The sequence below is a fragment of the Phallusia mammillata genome, chromosome 2 (assembly GCF_965637545.1).
Source record: "Phallusia mammillata chromosome 2, kaPhaMamm4.hap1.1, whole genome shotgun sequence".
Lineage (NCBI taxonomy): Eukaryota > Metazoa > Chordata > Ascidiacea > Phlebobranchia > Ascidiidae > Phallusia > Phallusia mammillata.
The window spans coordinates 28206048-28227768 of record NC_137253.1 but is presented as its reverse complement, the minus strand read 5'-3'; the positions used below and the strand labels follow the sequence as shown (position 1 = coordinate 28227768).

General features: G+C 36.9%; 2 protein-coding genes across 2 annotated transcripts; one reads left to right on the top strand and one right to left on the bottom strand.

Moving 5' to 3' along the window:
* Nucleotides 1-63: 63 nt before the first annotated feature.
* On the bottom strand, nucleotides 64-8140 carry LOC145213235 (O-acyltransferase like protein-like). Its single transcript, XM_080081466.1, has 15 exons — nucleotides 7911-8140; nucleotides 7183-7319; nucleotides 6715-6866; nucleotides 6317-6492; nucleotides 5851-5951; nucleotides 5430-5588; nucleotides 5100-5286; nucleotides 4458-4626; nucleotides 3817-3896; nucleotides 2845-2970; nucleotides 2310-2475; nucleotides 1708-1897; nucleotides 1440-1598; nucleotides 861-1078; nucleotides 64-303 (listed from the first exon to the last, which is right to left on the bottom strand). The coding sequence occupies exons 1-15, from the start codon at nucleotides 8138-8140 to the stop codon at nucleotides 64-66; spliced, it is 2490 nt and encodes an 829-aa protein (XP_079937592.1).
* Nucleotides 8141-16730: 8590 nt separating this feature from the next.
* LOC145213234 (atlastin-like) lies at nucleotides 16731-21115 on the top strand. The gene is made up of 12 exons (XM_080081465.1): nucleotides 16731-16859; nucleotides 16901-17131; nucleotides 17525-17638; nucleotides 18153-18311; nucleotides 18383-18442; nucleotides 18800-18880; nucleotides 18939-19062; nucleotides 19642-19817; nucleotides 19876-19950; nucleotides 20153-20296; nucleotides 20361-20423; nucleotides 20580-21115. The coding sequence occupies exons 1-12, from the start codon at nucleotides 16731-16733 to the stop codon at nucleotides 20946-20948; spliced, it is 1725 nt and encodes a 574-aa protein (XP_079937591.1). The 3' UTR covers nucleotides 20949-21115.
* The last annotated feature ends 606 nt before the right edge of the window (nucleotides 21116-21721 follow it).

The window sequence follows — 21721 nt, the reverse complement described above, 5'->3', positions numbered from 1 at the left end:
TATATTAAATACTGCAAATTAAATTTTACGTATGGTAACAATTTTAGCCGCCCTGTCGTTTCCTTAGAGACCGGTCGAAATTTCCTCATACTTTTCCTCGAACTCAGATTTCTCGTTTAGTTGCACATCCGGGGAATAACCGCCATTTTCGTGGATCTGTTTCTCATTTGGGATATAGCCTCCGTTTTGATGGACCTGTTTCTCATCCGGGGAATAACCGCCGTTTTGGTGGAACTGTTTTTCATACGGGGAATAACCCCCGTTTTGGTGGACCTGGTGCATCATATATACGTTTCCGTTTGTCTGCCAAAAATAGTTTTTAAGTTCTTATATTTGCCTCGAATAAAACAAACATTGGTTGATCGGTTAAAACCTACAAGCGGTTTGTTAGGTTTTCAGGACGTTGATGTGTCTGTTACATTTTATTTAAGCACAATCTCATGTCGTCATAATACATTTCTATGTTGCGTCGCTGTAACGAATTGTCGGGGAGACGTGGCCCAAAGCGGTTCAGGAGCCGGTAGTTGGAGTTGGTTTTAAGCGATGGTTGTGTCGCGGCAATATATCTTTATCGTTTTCACCTTTTAACATATTTTTAATACAAGTTAAAGTTCGGTACTGACAGCCCGTTAATGTATCAAAACCAAAAACGGCAAATAGCCACCATATTTTCGATAAATTTCTTATTAAAGTGCGGTACTGGCTGTTAGTGGCAAAACCACTAACTGATCTTTATAAAGCGCGTGACAACAAGGATGAACAACAAGGATGTGGCTGGTATTAATTGCTAAACTACATATGTGGTAGGTTCTTTAGCTCTCGGGATGCAGTTATTTTGTGATTTAAGTCCAAAATCGTACCGTTTGCATTGTTTGCTCCAGTGGTGGCTTTTCGCTCATGGGAGTCCCTTCAGTAGTAAATCCGTTCTCGATAGGTTTGGTTTGGCCGTTTTCAAGGGGAGCTTGGTTAACAGCCGAGGGCTTTTTCGATGGAAAAGCTAATTTCAAAAGCATGATAGTTGGCCACTCAATGGCGAGCGAGAGTATTGCACCGCAACCAAATGAAATAACCATAGTGCCTGTGAAAACAAATCAATTCAAATACATTATTTTATTAACTTCCTAATCTCTTTTGACCATCATCTTGTGTAGTGTTTTGTACTTTGCAAAATTTAAATTGATTTATAAAAGTCAATCAACCCTTAAATTAACAATAAATGTCCCAACATTTTTTTAATACTCTAAACACTTGACTGATAAACCATTTACGATGGTATAAGGCTAGACACGTATATTTCATATTCTCAGCTGTAGCCTTAAAACAGTTTGAAACAGCTATACAACTTTTCAAAATTGTCTTGTCGTTTAAGGTAGACAGTATTGCATCTACGCTGACATTCCCTGTGATTTTTATATACGGCTTAGGAAGTGGATAATTACCGAGATAGATGTAGACCATGTTGATGGTAAGATAATGCAGAAGTGTTTCCTGGGTCCATAAGTACCAGTAGAGAATCATAAAGTGGCAGAGGTAGGCAGAATAAGTCAGACGACTTAACGGTGTGAAAATTGGGTGATTCAAGATTTTTGTTATAGGACCTGGTAGGAGGATAAAGATAATTTATAAAAGTTTGATACATACAGATTTTGTGTAACACAAGTGTTTTATATTGACGACTAGGTACAGACACTTGATAACATAACCTACCTCCATAACCGGATGTGCAAGCAACCACGACCCAGCCTAAGCAAATAGCCCAAGCCGGGCGGGCTGCGCCTTGGTAAAATCCAGTTAAGTTTTTTGACATCGACTCAGGAGTTTTGGAGTAGGGATAAATTGCATATATGATTGCCAAGGCCCAGCCAAACGACAATATCCAACCTATTCCGACAACGATCTGAGCCAAGATGATTAAAAGTGTGTAATTTCAAGCAGCTGGTAATTTATATTTAAGTTAGGTAATTTTATTTTTTAGGTATTTTTTGGTTTTTCAAACAAAGCTATTACATCTGTTTAATGTTGCTGCCGAGTATCCAAGTCGAGACAACAACTATTTTCACATCTACAAAGTCTTTTTAGCAATCTCCTGTTGGCCAATTTTAACCCAACAATAGCATTCTAAAGAAGAAGTGATTTTGTTGAAAATTTGTCTTTCATGTGGAAAATAAAAGTGTGACTAACTTGTTTGGTAATTCGAGTATTTTGAAAGCAACTACTCAGCGTGTAAAAAAACTATCCTATGCAATACTGTAGTCTTAAAATAGGTACAGAAATAAAGGTTTAAAAAGTAAACACCACAGCCAAGTTACCGGGTGCATCTTGATTTTGAGTTTTCTATCATACAGCAAGTACCCAGTCATCATTCCAATAAGGTAGACGCTCCAACGACACCAGGGTGTGTAGTAAACATCGTATGTAAACTTTATGTCGTATGTTAGTGGTTCAGGGTTGGCGCTCATAAAGAAACGAGCCCATCTACGTAACATATTCAACTTGTTAAAACCAGTAAAACCTTTTAAAAAAAGTATTTCGACATTTATAACATGCTACTGCGTTTTGAACGTTTGAAGGTAGCGTAATTTTGCCGATTAACCATGTAAAATTAACGCTACTTTTAAACGTTTACTAAAATAGGTGAAACTTCTACATCGTATTACTGGTACAAAAATATACCTTTTCTCATGAGCTAAATTTGATGTGATAAAGAGTGTCTGTAGAAACACTAGTTTTTATCTGCTGTTTTCTAACAGAAGTTTCATACATACAGTCGTTTGGTGTAGACAACGACGTGCCAATTTAATATAAGTTTTCAATGATGTTCATAACAGTAACACGGGGTCTTACATTGACGTTGACTGTAGCAGACCTATAACACTTGTTTGTATCTGCTTGTTCCACGCCAGCACGCCTGTTGTCACCGCGCTACAGATTGTGAAAAATCCCAGAAGAGTCAGGCCCATCCAACGGTTTCTAAATAAAAACACTATGATGTAAATGCAAAAAAAAAAAAAAACTTCAGTATAAACCGGTTCCAAAAGTGCATAGGAAAAGGTTGAGGAATCACTCAGGTATAGTGTTAGTAAAACATGACCTTAAATACCACAGTTTTAATTTCCACTTGGGTGAAAATTTTCACTTGGCTAAAATCTTTGCCCATCTTGTAGCCCAAAACTATATTGAAATCAGGTCCAAGATTAAAAGTCAATGCCTTACTCATGAGACGAACCGTAGTAAAATAAACTTGTCATATACCAACGGATCTAAAATGTAGCAACAGTGCAATCGACAGGCACTAATGCGTTGCATGTAAGTGTCACAAATATTCTAGACCTCAACATGACAATATCCCGCGGCCCAGTTACCACGGATCATGGGCAGTTTCTGTTTGTCTACAATCTACCGTTGCAGAGGCTTTTGTTGTGTCATTGTTATAATGTGCCAGTTTTATCGCGTCGCCGTTACCCGTTGCAATGTCCATTGTTTTATCCATGAGAAATGGTCATAGTGAGTTAACGCCTTTTTACCCAATCATTGTTACTCAAGCGAAATAAGAGCCCCTATTTCACGATTAAAAGAGATATAGAGAAGATAGAATATAGCGATAACTGCGAAGTAGTGCTGGATTGTTTTTTGTTGTTGTTTTAATTACATGAGGTTGGACGTGAATAAATGTAAAATGAAAGGTTTGCTGCCGATCAGAGTACACGAGCCTTAGCTGTTAAGGAACTTCCATAGTCAGCCCCAATCTTTTGCGCACCCGTGAAAACGGAACGTGACAATAAGTAACCAGCAGTATACAAGGAACAAAGATCGTACCTGTACAGAATAAGAAGAAATATCGGAGCCAAAATGAAAAACATCATGTCGTTGGAAAGGTACCAACCGATTCCGAAGCACTGCAAAACACAAAATGTTTGCCTTCATAAAGAATTTGACCACAAACATAAGCTTAAGTAGAGCACGTTACCAAACGCCCATAGTGGTGGGCAGGTTTTTTTAAGGTTTGGTTTGGGTGACCGCTAAGTAGTTTTAAGAGACCGCAAGTGTTTCATTTAATTACCAAAAAATAGCCATATTTGCTTAAACGAATTATTTATTAGGCTACTGGCAGTGCACAATAGGCTATATTCTTATTATCGACAAGACATAGCGAGAAACAACCATTACTTTTCTACTGTAGTTGCAAGTCCAAATTTTGGGAAACCGCTGGAGAAATTGGGAAACCCCCGAAACACCTTAAAAAACACTGGTGGTGGGCGCTACCACCTTGGTTGATATGCTCTGATCAGTAGTTTTAGAGATAACCTTGGTTTATAGTTTTTACAAACAAAAAAGTTGAGGTATTTTAGAAAAGTTACGTAAAGCGAATACTTTTCTGCATTTATTCGATCCACAACGGAAGTCTTTCGTATTCGGTTTCATGAATTACTTTGCAATTTAATTTTATCTCAGCTTACCTGCATCGTTACCGGGTATAGAGTGTTAATGTAAAGTAGGTTGGTCCACCAATCGTCCTTACATTGTTGTTGCCAAGCGTTAGCGTTGAATTCCCAAAAAGGCCCTGAACCCATATGCCGGTACAGGCCAACCGAGAACAGTATTGCATAGGCGTAAGCGGGGGTCAGTCTGCACAAAAGCTTTCCACAGTTAAGTGTGGTAGAACTACTGACACTCGAAGTCAAATGATGCCCGGTTTGGTAGGTGGCGCAACAGAGCATAAGCTTTTATGGTGCTGACTCAGCAATCATTCTTACCATAAACCCAAAGTGCTGAGTCAACACCATAAACGCATATGTTCCGTTGCGTCACCTACCAGAAATTCCCAGACCAGTCGTCAGCTGAATTTCAGTGTCAGTAGTTCCAGTAAGTGTAGAAATTTAAAAATGACAATCTCGTAGCTAATTTGGACTTACACGTAACTTTAGTGGATAACTTCGTAGCTAAATTTTGAAATTGTTTACTTGTTAATAAAACGCGAATTAAAACAATAGTGTCACACAAAAACTACAACGACACTGATACAGAACATGTCTGTATACTGTAACAAAACTACGAAAGGAATAAGGGAACGAAATAGTTCTACCCAATGATTTACTTACCTTATGTAACGTTGTAGATACATTAGTGGGACATTAATCCATCCTTTCCCCCTTTTTACGGCTTTCATACCTAAATAGGTAACCAGGAGCCCACTCAAGAAGAAGAATGTGTCAACCGCGTAAATGGCATTTGCGATGGCCAACATAGACCCTTCTTTTACCCACTGATTTGCGCGGACAGCGTTATCTGAAATGAAAACACACACAATTTACAAACTCCAAACCATCACAACGCTTTGACAAAACACCCGGCTTTATTTCAATTCTAAGATTTATAATTTAGTTTTAAATCGTTATTCAAAGTTATTACGAATCGCACCAACTACTAACCTAAAAGCAAAACCATGAAGTTAAGTGAATGACCCAGAATAACCCAGGTAGTGGAAATTGTCCTTATGCCATCCAAAACAGGTATGGTGCCTGGACGCTTTGTCATGTCCACCAACTTTTCTCCGTTTGCAATGACAGAAAAGCACAAACATACTTTCTCTGTAAAAAATGAGCCGGTTTACTTTTTGCTCAAGATACTGAATAAACATATTTCCCACAAACTTAATGGGCATCATAAAACTGCTAAAGCGAAATCCTTGGGAGCAAATGTACATTATGGCCAAAATGTCAGTGAAATTGCAAGTCTTTTAATTAAAACGTGTATGTTATGCACTAAACACCAGTTGGACGAAAAACTCTAGGTTTTTATTACCCACTGTAATGATTCTCAGTTTAGGTTTTTAATATTTAGTCGACCTACCTAACAAGTTCGTATTTTGGTCTTGTGTTTTGTAGTAACGACCATAAATGTCCACAACAGTTCCCAGGAGAAGCAAAGTAACTATCACAGCACTTATCGATCTAAAGAAAGCAATTCTTGACGTTATTTGAAAACAAAAACAAAACAATTCTCGACCATCATCAACAACAATTTAATCAATTGTTCATTTTTACGTGTAAACAATTCAATAAATGTTTTATAGAAAAAAATCAGGGACTGTAAAAGTCTGAAGCAAGACTAAAAGTGGTTGAAAAAGTGTCATAATCATCGCCTAGTTTAAAAATAAGAATAGTTTGGAACTAGGAAGCAATTTTTGGAATTAGCAAATCTCGTATATTTTATTTACTACTATTTAGGACGGACGTGTGTGTTTAATAATAAACAAAATAGTAAATGTTCACCCGAACAAGTCATTTGGCTATATGTCATAGAAAATGTGACTTACATTCCCACAATGTCACCAGTCGTGAGTTCCATATGTGGTTTTGGGCACTCCACTTCGAGTAATGGAAGCCATGTAATATTCGCTAAGTGGAATAATATTTTTGTTGATTTCTCCGTGCAGTTTTGCGGTATGCAGATGCCCGCCGATATATCAATAGGTATTCCAAGAGGGTAGGGCTGCATAAATAAAGACGTTAGTTAAGTCTGCTTTAACTGGGTTTCGCCAATGTGAGTATATCGTAACTCGAACAACAAGTTAACTTCATTGATTTAAATGTGTTTTTCAAACCTAGTCCGTAAACTTGAACTGGGATTAAACGGTTTTCGGGGTTAAGATTACTGTGAGGCAAAATTGTAAATTGTATTAGAATAATATCACAAATTTTCTTACAAACGTACTATGTACTTAAATCCCCAAAAAGTATTGCACCATTTTCCACTCAGCATTGCATCATCTCCATTGACAGCATTCTGACATTCGTAGTAGTGTCCAGGCCAACGAACGTTGCCTTCGTACCATCCACCTTCCGGGTGACCCCATGAATCGTACACTGCAGAAATGTATCAAGTAAACAAAGTAGAAACTAGCCTTTAAAATATTTTTACAATATTAACTATCCGTGTGTTGAATGTGAGCGAACTGTTTTTCGACTCACTTGATTGCCTTCCACACTGACTCATACCTTGCTTACAAAACAATGACATTGGGATATTAATACGACGACATTTCAAACATGTACAAAAACAAACAAAAAGGAGTAGTGTCTTTCTGCAAGTTTGTGTCCCAAAACACATTTAAATATATGAAATTGTTTTTAATTGTATTTTTTTAATAAACGATTTTATGAGTGTCAGATAAACACTTACTTAATTGGGCGTAAGGAATTTGCCATGATTCATGCAAAATTGTCCGAATGACGTGTTTTACGCAGGATCCTAAATTCCCTGCCTCTGTTTCATCTTCGGCGAAGTTTGCTGGGTTGGCCAATATTTTTTCACCCGCCCTAAAAATTACTCATGTCAGTACTATTCTGTTTACCCGTATTATCGCGTTACTTTATAATAACTTAGTTGGAATTTTATGTACTATGATAATGACCACGGCGATTAATGAATCGTCTGCATATAATGTATTTTCTACATAATTAAGCTCTGTTTTTTTTTATCTAGGCATAAGCGGTAAAATTATTAACAGAACAGCTTGTTTCTACAATAAAATGTTTCATAAATGTTTGCATAGGTAAACGTATGTAACACACATAGTCTAAACGACCATTAAGTATTTCCATGTAAAAAAATGAATCTACTACTAATGATCTGTTTGCTATTCGACTGTATGGAATTTGTTTAGAAACCCGTTATGAATGTTGAAGTATAAAAATGCCACCTGTTTTGTGGTATTGCAACCATTTCCACAACGGCATACCCTTTTGGTTGTAACTTAAAAAAAAGTACACCTATTTTTAGTGCATGGTTGCAACGGATATTTCACGCTTATTCTGTATGATGATTAGCTTTAGAGTTTAGACCCTTGAAAGTTAAACTCGCCCTTGGTTTAAACAACATCTTTTGCAAAGAACAACAACAGCACTTACTGTTTAAACGATTCTAGTATTTCTCTTCTACTCTTTTTCGAACCATGTATCTTGGTAAACAAATCAAAAACGCCGTCAAGCTTTTCACGGTTAGGCTTCTCCGGTGGCCCGTACTTTTCCAGGTAGTAGGTGTTTTCCACTAAGTCGAGCCCGGGCCTTGTACTGAACATGCCAACTTTTTCACCAAGGCACTGACCGGACAGAAAAAGCAGCAACACAAGCACTTTCATTGCTTGATTGAACAAATACAGTTAATTCCAAAAATACTAAGCACTCCTTATGTCAGATTTGTAGGAAAAGAAAAACTTTACGTGTTGTGCATTGATTACGTACTTCCAACCACCTTGCCCGAACATACAGCCGTTTTGTTGCCATTATTAAAAAGTGTGCATACCAATTATGGTGGCCTACATTTTGCCCGTTAGGTAAACTAGGTTCTTTTTTCTTGTTTAGACAAACCTATTTGCGTTGAAATGTATTTTATTTCAATTGGGCCTAAAGAATGATTTTGCCACAAACCTTTTTTCAAATCTAGTTAATTTTCATAAAATACTGCAGAAACACTAACGCTCAAAAATTTGCAACATGTTATGCATATCCTGTGCAAAAATCGATCACTGATGAACGCTCTAATAATAGAAAGTAAAACTTATTTACCCTCGTCACCAAGTGCTTTTAATAGTACGCAATAATAGCAATAAGCCCAACCACAACCGTATGCTTACGTGACGTTCTGTACTGCTTGACATGGTGGTTTGACGCAGGGCTGACGGCAAATGATTGCACGACTATTAAAACAAAGCGACCTCCTAGCTATCAGAGCTCCGTACATAAATTCTTAAATCATATCCAAACAAACAAGTAGCGTGCCTCGCCCTTGGCGCAAAAAAACAGCATCTTTTCTTGGTCTTTAAGGTAAAATTCTCCGTTCTTGGTCCTTAACGTAAAAAAAACTGCATGCCGTCCTGTTGGTGGCAAACGTTTTGCTAATGTAGTTTCAAATTCGAATAAAAACATGAATGCTTATACTCTGCAAACAAAAACGCACCCAAACCGGTTTTATCGGTCGATGTACATTATTACATACTAAGCAAACAAATATCGGATGATCTGCATGGCGGTGGTGTTTGCGAATCGGGTGCCTTTGTGCTACAAAACCCAACAAGCAATGCATGATAGTCTTGGTATAAATGTGTAACTGCAAATGTTCAACATCTTTAGATTAATAGATGCGAACGTTTGCTTGCTTAACATGTTCAATCTTTCCTACAAAGGTATTTCTAAGTAACGCATTACTAAAGCTGTACAACTAATGTAAAACAAAACTAAACAATAACTTGCTTTTCACGAAACGTACAGACCAAATCTTTTAGGCAAACGTTTTGTTTTTATATTACCGGCTTTTAACTTACATCGACGGCGTTAAAAATAATTAACCCATGTGATGGAGCAGTGAAATCTCACATGACGTTGAGTTTATTTGAGTTGGTACGGGCGTAAACTCTTAAACCATTGACGCCGGATATGGTTGCGCAAGAACCAAATTACACGAAGTGTCAATAATTTCACATGATGTAAATTTTGGAGAAAAGTACCTTGTAGTTCAATATACACGTATAAAAGTCGCCCATTTGTGTTTTTGAAGTTTATATCCTGAAACCAATCGCAAAAATATGACATTGAGAATCCACACATCGTTTTGATGAATATACGGTTACAAATGTAACTGGTTAACAAAACATCACTGTTTCACGTATTGACTCGATGCTTTTGTATTGATGAACCGACATAACTTTGGTTCCCAGTCAGTTGGTTGGCTATTGTAAATCCAGTTCCAATGTGTTTTTGCCGAGTTGTGGCATGGCACAGAAATAGTTAGACATGACTTTTCAGAGTGTAACTTGCAACAAATCGAAATGCCGTGGCTGTACTAGCCCATACGGCCAATGTCTTGTCACCAGCTGCACTGCACTGACGAGACATTATATGTTGAAACAGTGTTCACTGTCTGCAGCTTAATACTTACGGAAATACGGACTACGGAAATAGTCAGTGCCAAAGATTTGTGACCGACAGATCGGTCTTCACTTTTCAAACAGATCTGAATAGTGCTAAATTGTTTTGTGGTGACCACGTTGCATGTATACGTATGGAGTCTATAACAGGTGCTTAAATTGGGTTTACAACCATTTAGGCATGTTTGTACATTTTCCCGATCGGTTACCTTTGTCTGTATTTCGACGACCAGTAAAACTCATGTTTGCTTAATATCAAGTGACTCCTGACGCATGACGTTTCGTGATTTGTTTAGTCTTGAGTACGATAATTACCGAAGCGGTTTTACTGACGGTTTAAACAATTCGATCACTGTTTTACGGGTTAACGAGCTGGCTGTAAAACTTTGTGGCCAGAAGTTCTCCTTTGGAGCACGGGTTTAAAATACCAGAAAAAGTTTTTAATGGTGGTAAATGCTAACACCCGTTAAACACCAGCAGTGACAAGCTACAAAAGGAAAATAACGCATCCATGTTGATACATATTGAAATACCATTTTAGCATTTACAAATGAAGTTTGGTTTCGTATGCCAGATAATATTGAAATTTACGATGTTGGTGAAATGTTCGTGATATGCCACAAGCTGTCAACAACAAAAATGTTTTAGTGTGCTGTTAAAATCTCTTCGCTGTATATGCTTGTTTTATTTTGTTCGACAAAAAAGGTGTACATTAACAACACTATTTTTGTACTGTTGAGCAACTTATTTAAAGCGTGCAACATTGCAAGTACTTCTATGTTATTAATTGGAGCAGTGTCTCTCCATTTGTTTATGGTCAGCTGATTATACTTAAGCAACATATAAATTTTAAAATTGACTCCTAACGTATGTTTGCAGCAACGACTGGACTTTTGCCCTATTATCTCAGAACCTTATGCGTTTATTGGAAAACATGAATTTCTCCTACTACTTTACGCAGTTTAATATTTGATTAAATTATCGTGTCTGCGACCTATGCCGACGCAATCGACAAATAAGGGTCTGAAGGTCTCGAACTTTATACACAATTACAGCATGGGTGGTAAAGCCTAAATATTTACCATACCAGGCTTTTTAGGCTGCGTTTGCTTTCTGTACTTTAGTTTCATAGCTTTGTTGTTTTCCGCGAGCTGTCGCCCGAGAGCTATGTTTTCTACTTTTTGTGTTTTTCGCAATGACTATTGAACTGGCAAACGACTTTGTGTTTAAATCCTTGTCCTAACTTTGCTTACTTGTCTGTATGAGTGTACAATTAAACTACACTAACATTCCAATTTGTTTAAAATTGGCTAATATTCTTAGTTTAATGTTGCCAAAAATACACAAAAGGTATGACATTCTATAGTCAAAATAAAATGAATCATAAGTCAACCTTTACCCGAATAGACGAAGGAAAAAGTATTTTCTTAACTTTGCCGTGTTTATAGAAAACTCTATTGTGTTATTTTGTGCATACTCTTTAATGATTTCTATAATGAGCTACTGCCTGACAGCTCTAAAGTCATGACTTTAGACTGCAGTTTTGCAGCTAGGTACTACATTGCGTACATAAACGATTATAAATCTTAACACAGTTCTCTTAGGTTTGTAGAAAGCCTGGATTGTTTGCAGGGACACTACGTTGTATGCAAAATACATTTATTTATTTGATTATTATTAGGTGTTATTGTTGCCTTGGACTTCAACTGTTTGTGTAACGCTGTGCGGTTGCAATAGGTGAATATAACTTATAAAGCTGCAGATGTACAGTAGTATATATAGTTCTTTAAGCAGGTAGTGTAGTGCATTGTTAAAAAGTGTTTTTCTATGATTGCTACACAAACGTAAATGTTATGTTTTTTTAAGGCAAAGGGCTTGAAAGTTAAAACCAGCTCATACGTATATATTATCATCTTCCTATCGATTTAATGCTAATTATTTTAAAATACATACAATCGCAGTTTGTTTGAGTAGTATTGTTTAAACTTGTCAGTGCAGAAAGGGTGTGAAAAATGAGTTATTTAAGAAACTGAAGACCCAACATTTCAAACGTTCGGTAGCTAGTTGTACCACACAATAGGACCTTGTGACGGACATTACAGGGCGTGCTTTGTGCGAGAGGCGTTTTTTCCACCGGGCTGTTTCCATTATTTAATAATCGAAAAAAGCAGCACATTTGTTTAGGCTAAACTTTTGTGCTTTTTTATTTAGTTTATGTTTGTTTTCAGATCACCGCCAATAGTCGATGTGGTTTCAATGCCTTGCAAATAGAATGTCAAACACCTAACGACTAAGATCATTAAAAAGGTAGACGTTAAATTGCTACATTATGTAATATACAGGCTACACAAACACAAAACACAAACAATTGCGTTATAAGTTTCTCGAAATTGTCTTTCTATGTTTATGACATGAACTAAAAAAATTAATAAACACGTGGTATTTTGTTATTTACAGCAATAATTAATAGGAGTGTCACTAAAGGCGATGTAACGACTCTTTGTTGTTATCGACGCGCAGTTATTTCGATCAGTCCAACCAAGATCCGATGACTTTTTTAATGGTTTAGATGCGTATCTTTCTTCTTGCGTGGCATGCTGTGTATTTGGTGATGTTGATGCTTGATTAGCATTATTAACGTGTGCCAATCTGGCTTTCTTGTTCTCGTTCTGGGTCTGTGTCGGATGGGATATTCTCGTCTCAAATGGAACTCTTTCGAGTCTTTTTTGTGTTTGGTCAGCGCATTAACTATTTGCACGAAACTGCAAATTTAAATGTATTTATAGCTTCTTTCTGTATTAGTTCTTTAGGAATCAGTTTCACGACATTACAGTGTGTTAAACGCTTTTGTAGAGGGTATGTGGCAAAATTTACGTCAACGTTTTCTACTATAGTACTTCTCCACTGCATGCAATAAAGCGCCTTGAAGGCCAGGCTTTTACCAAACAGTACAAGCATTGCGACTAGTCATAATAAGTGCAAATTATGCGTTTGATGTGTAACCGAGACAGCATGAAAATTGAGTTTAAATGCTCGGTTTTGTCATATCCGCATTAACTCTAAACATTTCTGCATAAACTATATTATGAAACACATACGCACCTAGTATGCTCGGAGAAACAGAACTCCCAAATATCCAGAGTTAATTAAAATGACCTTGTCGCCACTTAATTAAATCAGAACATAAAAGGTATCAGTTTTCACGTAAGTTGTTTATAGTGGGGCATCCACTTTCATTTATGACCAGCAGCCATATACCAACACATTGGAGCAAAACAATTGCTGTCTGACGTGGCAATTACCTTTTGCCTCACATGAAAAATTTACGGCGCAGACCCCGCCCACATGAAAAAGTAAACAACTGTCGTGTAACTCAATATATTTGTTTGCGTCCTTCACGAGCCAACAACAGGAAATTTAAAAGTCATCGGTCCCATGAAAAAAGGATATCAAGAGGGCGTGGTCGGTGGGTGTTGCGCAGACTATTTTCTGACTTCGCCCATTTTCAGATTCAATGGTTGTTTACACCACATGTGATTCCATTGGTAAGGCTCCACTTACAGCGTCCTGCTGCGATTCCGCATTGTGAACCATTCGTTTGCATTTTTGTTGGCATGAAACGGACATGTCAGTGATTCTGTTTACTGTGGTATGGGATAAGTGCAAAATCCTACATACCAAGCCCGATTGTAAGATAAAAAATGATGAGTCACCCTTTCATGTTGCCTATTAATCGAATGACAGTGTTTCATCCTGCAGGTTGACGATACAAAGTTGGTTTTGCCTTTAGTTCATGTAAAGCTTTTAGCTTTTACATGAAAGCTTTTACGAACTTTAAGTGGTCTAGTTGCGAATGACACTTATTTCCATTATCGTTAGAATGTTGATGATATTTGTTCCACCTTAGTGAAATAAAACAGCTCTGTAATGAAATGTCAACGTGTCAAATTTTCACTTCACATAACAAAATAATGATGAGTAAATAAAAACAGATCTCACACTGTTTAACTGGATTGATTTTTTTCGTTGTTTTACATCGCTAGCTCCGCGCTGTGTTGCGTAAAGACAGGGCTATACAAATTCCTAAACTAAAACTCGTCTCAATTTCGGTAATATGCCATTTTATGTTTCCCAGTGGGTAAAAACATTGATTGAATGTCTTTTTACGCACTCAATTGATAGTGTTAACAGGGGGATTGCAGGTACATTTATGTCCCAGTTGTGTTTTTCGGAGGTGTCGCGATACTTTTCTGGTCATTTTTCAATTTTTATTTGTAGTTTTATTAATAATTTTCAACATTTCAGTATAACTCGTCGAAATGGACAACATCGGGTTAGCTACTTTGTTTAAGTCCTAAAAGAGCATTGAAATAAAAAGGCGTTTTTTAGAAATGAACATTTTATGTCTCGCTGGGAGCTAAGTTTTTGGCTGAACGATCTAAAGTGCTAGGCCAATATACAGTCATAAAAAACAGTTCGAGATTCTAGGACTTAGAGTTCTGGTTTTAATCTCGTAAAAAATCGGTTTTGAATTACTGCTTTAACGTAAGTACGACACTATTCTTACTTCATCAGTTATATTATAAAACCGCAATAATTGGCGCATAAACTGTCCTGCAAAGCGTTTTTGCTTAAATAATGTTGACAACAAGAATAACGAAAATCACAGCTCAGCTTTTTTCAACTTACGCTAGGCATGGAAAAAAAAGATAACAAAGACCTTATTCAGTCCCTGGTTTTGAACAAAAGATAGCTATGTTTTGCTACCCTTTGTGTTTTCTAACATTACGATCCTCCAGACAAGTGACTATTTTTTATCCCTGTCCTCTTTAAGTACTTAGCTGTCTGTCGATTACAAGTTTACAAATAAAGACACTTATATTTTATTTTGCGCATTTTGATATTGCCCCAAAAGAAAATCTGAGTAGGAAAGAAATATTTTTAACTCAAAATGTTACAAAATGTAGGCGTGTATTTACAAAACAGGACTGTTTATTTTTTCGGTTTATTTTACCAAAATTATTACTATATTCCATTACCTATTAGCCAACGCGCATGTTTGGCCTTTGGTTGTGCTGGTAAGTGCTGCTCTGTAGCTCTAAGGTCACTTTGACAGCAAGTCACTACACCAACTACTTTGTCACTTCACCACACATTTTTTAAGTTGGGCTGTAGTCTGGACTGTTTGTAAAAGCACTTGAGTATTAACAAAGTACATTAAGTTTGATTATTGTAAGGTTTATGTGCTGCCGTGCACTTTTAGCTATTGATGACCAGCACATGCGAATATCACAAACACACTTTGTGCCAGTTTGATACATTATACAAATTAAAAAAAAGTTTTAACAAAAACTGGGACTTTATTGTTGGCATGTTGATTAAATGCCTAAACTTGCGAGTGTGTCGAGGATTTAAAGAATTCCGCAACCGTTTGAAAAATGCTTTTGAGGTAAATCTCTAGACAGAACGTGGTAAACCGTCTGAGATTTCCAGCTCTACTTAATCTAGTAGCGTAGAATAAGTGTTTTATTACCTATAAATAGGAGGAACTATTAAGCTCCGGTTCGTGTTAATGATTGAATCGGTGTATAAGAAGCCGCCAATCTGATGTATAAACGTGTAGTTTTAATTTGTATTCGAAGTCATTTTCGACTTGCGACATATGTAGCAAATCTTCGGAACAGTATAATATTTGAAAAATGTTTTTAGGAATTAAATGTTTTTGTTAAAATTTTTGTTTTTTTTTAATGCAGAGGATTCTGGGCAAACACCTTGTTGAAACATACAAAAATGAGTTTGTAAAGGCATATGACGTAAGAAACAACTGCAATATTTTCTAGTTTAGACTAACCTCTTACTTAACTCGAAGAAATTATGTTTTCGTTTTTTCTTCAGAATTTGTGGTTTCCGGAAATTCGCCCAAAAATAATTCGAGAAATGTTTACTTCGATGAGAGTTAAGCATGTACAAGACTTAAAGAAACATGTAACCGACCAAAAAATGTTTCAGCAAACCTTTAAAGACTATTTAAACTCCTTCAATGAAATGTGCATCGAAAAAAACGAGAGAGCCGAAAAATACCAAATGTTTAGACTTGCAGTGGTTGATGCTGGGGCATTGATGGCCGTGGTTTTGACAAAATGATTAATAAGGATGCCAAAACTATTAATAAATCAGACTTCAAAATTTGAAACAGAAAAAATAATGGTCATCAGACGCTAAGCAACTACAGATTTTTCACTGGATACCTTGTTTGACGTATTGCACCTATTACGGCTCGATGCATTTAAGCAATGTTTTTAACTCTTGCGTTATTTTTGCGTACGATACAAATTGATTTTGCTGGTTGTTTACAAGAACTGTAAAGTTTATGATCTAAATCGTGATCTGCAAACATTAAAATGTATTATCGATAACCAAATCGTAAAAGATTAAAGATATTTGTTTTCGACAGCATGCTGCATGTATTTACTGTGCTGTATTTTAATGTTTTCAATTGTTCGTACTGATAAATGCAAATAGAATTTGTTGATTTGTAGCCAATCATTGTATTTGACTTAAATTGTTAAGCTAAACAGTGCAGCTGTAGGTATGAACAAAGTAACATCAACTTGTTTTAGCCGGTTATTAGAGCTTACTTTTTGCTTACTTTTTTGTTTTTGTCTAGTGACACAATGGATTGGAGCTGTATTTTTTGCATTCTTTTATCTCCACTTTATTCTCCCATTGGCCGAATTAAAGACAAACGTTATAAGTAAGCTTAATCACTTTTGTCAAACCAACTACGGTACAACTGATGGTGTAAATGCCAAACAACCGATTTTGTTTGTGGTCAAGGGGTGGTGCTAAAGAGCAAGTTTCTTCCTCTTTTGTCAATAGCGCTGTTGAAGCATCAAAGTATCTAAATTTACAATTTGCCTTGTTTCAGTTGCAGGTAAAGCGTGTTGAAACTGCATTTTGAATCACCTCTGAAAGGTTGGAAAACTATTTTTTGTTGACCAAGTGGTAAAGGTGGCCGAGATAGATGATGAAAGCGGACAGGTAGTTGTAAACAAGCAACGTTTGAAAGAGATTTTTCTGAAACCAGAGGTAAGAGATTGCAGTATTTTGATCTATTCTATTTCCGGCAAAACCCGAAGTGGAAAATCGTTCCTCCTCAACAACTTGTGGAGATTATTGAAATCCAAACATTCTCAAGTCGATGAGGTAAGAATTAACATTTTAGTACACAATTCTGCTTTTGTTTGGTCTGTCAAATACTTGGCATGAAATTGCTTGGTTATGAAATTACAGTTCAGGAATAGTGTTGAGGCAGCGCAAGGTAAAAACCTAGTAAGTATACATGCTATATGTTTTATTATGTGTATACAAGCCGATTTGAAGTTCTTTTCTCCTTTCTCTGTGTACACGACGCGAGCCTATCTCTGTGTATAACTATCAATAAAACAATCTTTGCTTAATTGGTCGATTGCTACAATTAATCCTTGTTGAAGGATACTTGATTGCAACATTTTGGAATTATCAGTATTCTATATGTGCTAATTTACATTTTTCATTTCTGCCTAAAGCCCACATAACAAGAATTGGTATTTTTGACAGGAACCTGGCGATAACATTCCGAATATATTTTCCTACACTTATCAATGCGACGCAGAAACGATTGGCGTAGATATAACTGCTCAACCATTCTATGTTTGCAACAGTCAAGGGCAGGTACGAAAAGTTGTTTTCCCTTAAACGAAATGTGTTTCTTTCAACTGAGAGAGCAAAGCCATTCAACTTGAAACCACATTGCCCAGACGGTTTAAAGTGAATGGCGGAGACGCCGCAGTAACAGAGCTTGGAACAAAAAACAAGTATTTGTTTTCCGAGGCTTGTCTACATGTTGCTTGTATACTAGTTCATTTTATGACCGACTGGTCCTATATTGCGTGTCAGCGATAAGCGTATTTATCCATCTTTGGGGTGTTGCTTAAAATAATATTTACTCTATTTTGTCCAACGTTTGCATGGGTTTTTCTGAAGCCGGTTTAGGTATTTTTGCAGTAACGGTGTGGACAGATTTTCTGTAAAGCCGAATAAACACTTTCTTGTCTTTAAATGTTTAAAAGGCAATTTTATTTTAGTACTTAACATATACGACGCTTCGTAACCGAGTCTGCAGCAATAAAAGGGTAGTACCATGCGGTTTGTGTGCTAAACTAACAAGTCTTGCCTCTACATGCAGGAATGTGCAATATTTCTCATGGACACACAAGGCATTGAAGCGGACAAGAAAAGTAAATCGCAGGAGCCTGATATTTTTGCAATCAGTACGATGCTCAGCTCATTTCAAATCATCAACGTAAAGGAACGAATCGATTGGAACGAAATCGACTTGTTCGCAGTGAGCCTTGACTTTTTTGCTAAAAGTGCAATAAATGTACTTCAGTGTGTGCAACTTGTCAATATTTGCAGGCCTATTCCGTTCATGCCCGAAGTCAAGATGATACCAGGCAGAGAGAAAGGCGCAATGCGGTAACGTTATGATTGTTTTAGATTATTCTGTCCCATTTGGTACTCTTTTTTGTCACGACGTTCACCGTCATAAAATTTACTCCCAAATTATCTGGTATTTTAGATTATTGGTTTTAAACAATGCTGTGTTAAATTCAATCTTTGTGTTCGAGAACTTTTAGTTTAAACGATGTTACGATTTTAGATCCATTTCATGTGTATTTATTATACGAGTTGTCCCAACATAATTTATTGCTTGTTTCAAACCCCACACTACTGTTAATATTTCTTGTAACTGATATTACTGGCTAACAGTAGGCTATACACAAGATATATAACACACCGACGTGTTTTCACAAACGCAATGATGAATTTTAGAGTTTGCTGTTTCTAGTACGAGATTGGCCATGTTCAGCTCAATTTCCATACGGCAAAGCAGGGGCAAAGCAATACTTTGAGGTACAATGCTTTATTTTCTAAACTCTCTACACTTTAACGTGTTCTTGGGTATTTACAGCAAAAAATCAACAAAGCGTCTCCCGAGATGCAGGACCTTATGAGTTGCTACAACGAAATAAATTGCTTTCTTATGCCACATCCCGGCATGAGCATTAGCGAAGACGGCAGCAGAAAGCTTTGTGGTAAGTTTCGTGGTCTCTTACCCCGTTTTTAAAACCGTTTTATGTGAAGTTTGCTTTGTGCGTTTTTTCACTTCGGTAGAAACCACGTACAGGCCTTCCGTGAAAAAACGGGTAACTTTTAAGCTGTTAGTTAACATTTGAGCTTTAGGTGATCCCGGGCTTTGTCATTGGTTTCGTACTATTCGACCCTACCTTTACAATCAGACACATTTTTGTCTTAATTTTACTTTCGTATCTACAGTAGGCTGCATTTCGTTTTCAAAAAACAGGTTTCGGTTCCGGATATAATTCTTTGTCAAATGTTTCAGTTTTTTAGACTAGTGGTTTCCAAACTGTGGTATACAGGATTCTATTTTATCCTTAAAAAATCTACTTTCAGCTTTGCTTTATCATATATGTACATAATTCTTGTCTTTAAAAGTTTTGTTTGTAAATTCCTGGATTACACAGCTCATCATAGCCTTAATTTGCCCACTCCCCAATTTTAGGAAACACTACTTTAGGCAGTTTTGACGTTAACACCACTAAACCACTGCATCAAAAGAAACTGAACACCGAGATTTTTCTTATCTATTTCAGATATTCGGGAAGTCGCACGACAAAGAATAGTGGAACTTTACGACGTTCTGTTTTCTTCAAACACAGTTGACAGCCTTTCTACGAAGGCACCTGACGGAGCCGACATGGCTGCCTTTGTTGAAAGAATTATACGAAACAGGCCTGGCAATACAGATGTACGATCTGGAATTTACAAGGTAATAAATGCTGTGTAAACAGAACTTTTGATCGTCAAACCGATTTTCGTCTTTTCAGACGTACAAAGACAATGACTTGCAACAAAAATTAAATGCGTGTTTCCAGTTATTTGTGGAAGAAGTAGATGGAATGGTAACGTATTTTAGAACCTACAAAAATGACAATTTCTCTAAACGCTTTCTATTTTACATACCAACATACGTATTTGTATTATAAGTACTCAGTCACCCACTTTGCATTGCAATTGGGCATACATACCCCCTTTCTTAAGTTTTTGGTTAAAAGAGTAGTAAATTAGCTGCATACAGAATATGTGTGTAATAACCGTCCGCAGGTGGTCGAAAACGAGACTGTTGACCAATTGAAAATACGACTCGGAAATGCAAAGAAACATACTCTGGAGCAATTTTGTCAAGGTTCTCCACCTTCGCCCGAATATTTAGAGGAAATTAACCGACAACTGCAAACAGTTTATGCGGTAAAACCCGATACGATATGGGTAATCATCACCTATTTATCATATAGTCACATGTTTGTTTCAGAAACGTGTTGGTGCAAATCTTATTGCAAAGTTTAAACTTGAATGGACAACTGATTATCAAAAAGTAGGTGCTGAGCTAAAATAAATGTAACTCAAATGTCTTATTTTGAAATATATAGACGATACTTTGATATATCGCCTAGTAGCTTAATGAATCGATTACTGAAAATAGAGATTAGATTATTAAAATCACACATTTTTCCGTGTGCTTTTTTTAAAGCATTCTTCGGCGGCATTCTTGGACCAAATGTCTCGAACATTCACCAGGAATGCATTTAAAGCAATGGGGGAAATTCAAATTACGGAGCTGGAACGAGAGATTCCCGATCCTCAGGTCTTATCAAAACTCAAACAGGAATACCTAGACTTTCTCAACAAAGCATGTGGCGAAAAATGCCAAAAAGCGCATTTAGCAAAGAACTTGGCTCTAGCGGTTGGTTTTTGCGCTTTGGGATTCGCGGGCAATTTGGCAGCTCTACCTATGTATGTCGTTGCAGTTGTTGTCAATGAAATTAAAACAATGGAACCGATTTCCTACGATGGGCGCCCAGAAGGAGGGAACGTAGACAACGGACAAGATCTTGATTAGCTGAAACATAGCTTTCTCCATAAACGATGATCCTCAAACCTATTGGCCTACGACCTGTGGCACAGTAACGTTTTTTATGTTGTGGTTTTTTAAGGCTTATTTTCCACGTTAACAACAAAAAGTTGTTGAATGAAATTAATTTGCAAGTAGGAAGAGGCTACGGTACACAATCTGCGGTTTTACAAAGCCTGTTTTGGGTAAAATGTCAAACCACAATGGATCCTAGTGTTGTAACACACAACAGATATTCTTCGTTGTGCCCTAAACGAGAAATGCCAATTTCACTTTGCAAAAAAAATCTCGGTGCATTTGAATACCAAATCACAACTGAAAATTTTACACTATAATACTGAAAGTATAATACCACCAACAGTGCTGTAGAAATGTGGTATACGTAAAAAAGGGCAACGTAAAAATAGAAATCGTTAGACTTGTGTTCGTCGCACCACCAGTTTTCTGTATTTGCTCTGTGGAGGTGTGGTGACCGCAAGTTACCTTGCGTTGTCACACACCAGTGAGTTTTCTGCGCTAATTTGAACGCGACGTTAATGGTTGAATGGCTAAACAAACAGGATACACAAACACGTGAATTGTCTAAGTTGCAGGTCAAACCCTATAAATCTAATAGGTACAATTTCACCTTATTGACCTGGTAAACATGCTGGCTGCTTCAAATGAAAGTTATAATATGCTGTGATTGTTAACACATGTAAGGTAAACAACGAAATTCGAGCATTTGTTACGTTGTTGGTGTCTTTCTATTTTTATTTTTA